The sequence below is a fragment of the Dermacentor silvarum genome, chromosome 1 (genome assembly GCF_013339745.2).
Source record: "Dermacentor silvarum isolate Dsil-2018 chromosome 1, BIME_Dsil_1.4, whole genome shotgun sequence".
NCBI classification, from domain to species: domain Eukaryota; kingdom Metazoa; phylum Arthropoda; class Arachnida; order Ixodida; family Ixodidae; genus Dermacentor; species Dermacentor silvarum.
In genome coordinates, this window is record NC_051154.1 from 438,632,234 (window position 1) to 438,634,701 (window position 2,468).

The 2,468-nt window shown below is 48.1% G+C and overlaps 1 protein-coding gene across 1 annotated transcript; it reads right to left on the reverse strand.

Annotated features, from left to right (window-relative positions):
• Positions 1–938: 938 nt before the first annotated feature.
• On the reverse strand, positions 939–1,805 carry LOC119448791 (transcription factor SOX-7-like). The gene has a single exon (XM_037712008.1). The coding sequence runs from the start codon at positions 1,803–1,805 to the stop codon at positions 939–941; it is 867 nt and encodes a 288-aa protein (XP_037567936.1).
• Between the last annotated feature and the right edge of the window lie 663 nt (positions 1,806–2,468).

Genomic DNA, 2,468 nt, shown 5'->3' on the forward strand with positions numbered 1-2,468 from the left:
AAGCAATCATGGTAGCAACCGCTTTAATTGAATCAGCTTTAAACTCAGCAAGACCTGCTGCACTGCTACTGTTCAAGGAGTTAATTATTCCCATCATTTCCGCCTCACGCGTAGGTTCTGCGAAAGCAGTCTCTCTTACTCGTATATGAATGTAATACATGTGATCACTTGCTCGTGTCGTGGGGTTCTTTAATTTACCGGAAGATAAGAAGTACTCAATAAACCTATCCAGCCGCTCAGTTATAGAAAAGGTTACTTCGTCGATAGTGAATTCTTCCGGTAACCTATCAATGCTGCATGTACCCCAAACCTCATTGTCGGCTTTCCAGAATCTATGCTGATCAGTAATATTGTTAAAATTGTACAAATAACAGGCATCTTTAGCCTTTCTGATTTTGGAATTCAATTTATTTCAAGATTTCTCGTATTCTTTGAATTTGTCAGCATCCTTTTTTTCAGAAACTCCAAGTATAACATTTTATTTTTGTATGCTCTTATAAAGTGCCGAAGATATCCAAGGCTTTCTTGCCTTTTTATGCTTTTTCCAAATGCGGAGTGGAAATGCGCGATCACAGAAATCGAACATTATTCTGCGAAAGCGAGAAAAATAAGATGCTGCATTACTGTCACTAATCACCTCAGACCAGTCAGTGCGCATAACCACAGATATAAACGTATTTATTGTTGATTCGTTAACTTTTCTTGATCGAATCGACGTTTGCGATACGCCGCGACTCGCACAGCAGTACAAGACGCAAAAAATAGGTAAATGGTCGTTTGCATCGACAGATAGAACGCCGGAATCAAGTTTTTCAATTCAGAGCCGACCACGCCATGCAACATCACCCTACAAAATACTGCCGCCTTCAGTAGACAATTTTCGCCGTGATCACATGCCTTCAGCAAAACAGGCATCATCTGAGGCGGAAGCTCCACAATTATCCTTTTTTGGATGCACTTCCACGTGCCGGGACATGACCTTGATTACAGCGATGGTCATCCGACTCCCCGATGAGCGAGTGGAGTAGCCGCATTGTCTGTTTGGGGGGTAGCCCAGCAGCAGCCTCCACAGAACACAGCTCGGCAGCACAGGTCACCTCTCTCACAGGCTGCATGAATGTTCCAAAGATCTTGATCAAGGTCAGCTCAGCATAATTGTGGAAGTGTTGCGGCTGCCTCTTGAACAATTCAGCGAAGGCTCTTAAGGCAGCCACTTTTATAGGCACCACTTGTCCTTCGAGATCCTTGGTCGTAGCCGGGACAGTGGCCGTCGGCATACGAGCCACAGTTTTCTGACCTGCGCCCGAAGCGCCGACTGGAGCAATACTGATGGTACCACGGTGTTTGCTCTTTGGCGTCGGCGGCAATGGCGGCGGATGCAGCTGCTGCTGGAACTCCGGGCTGCCTCGACCGTGGGCCGCGACCGTGGAAGTTCTCGGCTGCTGCTCCTTGTCCCAGGAACTGCCGTTCTTCAGCTTGCTGGTAACCTGCTTGGCAAAGCGCTCCTGCTCCATAGGCCGGCTGGCTTCACGAGGGATGTGCGCGTAGTCCGAGTACTTCCTTCGGCGGACGGTGGCAGCTTCGGCCACCTTGCGCTGGAAGGGCTCCTTGTCGGCGGCGCGGAGAGGGCGCCACAGCTTTGCCAGGCGGCTGCAGAGGCGCCCGTTGCCTTCATTCACGTTCGTGGCGGCCACCGAACGCTTTTTCTCCTGCGTGAACTGCATGAAAGCGTTAGGTGGCGGGGGAACACGTGATCGCAGCTTGTAGCAGTGTTGCACCTCACTGCGCAACGATTCACCCACCATGCCGGGATGAAAAGCCACAGGAAGGGTCATCGCTGCTGCTGCTGCACAGCCTCGGACACGTTGCGGTGGTTCTTTGCTGCAGCGGACCCAGGGGCAGGCGACGATGGCTGGCCTTTGTAGGTCTGCGGAGCCGGAGAGACCCGTAGATGTAGATGTAGAGCCTTGGAGTTACTGGCACATACCCACTCTGGGGGATTGGCCAAGAACCGGGTAGTTTGAAATAACAATCAGAAGGGAGATGTATAAAAACAAAACAAACATAAATGTTGGAATATATACGCATCTGAGAATGAATAATTAGAATATATCAAATGACTTGAATAGAATAAAGGAGTAAATGATGAATAAAATAAAAGAAGTAGACAGCAAGTCATCAAATTTGTAAAAATATTTCGGTACCCTAAGCCGTGATTGGAGAGACCCGTTCTCGAAGAACGAGCTGCCCGATAGGAGTCGTCGTCTTTGTCTCGCGCAGAAGCGTACGTAATAATAATAATGACGATGGTAACGACGATGAATATCCCCATTTATGGCGCGTGCTCACTAATGAAATGTGCAGATATTTGGGGGGGGGGCAGGACGAAGTTTACGATGGAATAAATAAAATGTTATTCTAAGAACAGAAACGAAAAAAAGGAAGACTATACGAAAGACAGGTGAAAC

What these genes read in the sequence shown, in the direction of transcription:
- LOC119448791 (XM_037712008.1), bottom strand. Translation starts at nt 1,805, where the DNA reads ATGGTGGGTGAATCGTTGCGCAGTGAGGTGCAACACTGCTACAAGCTG.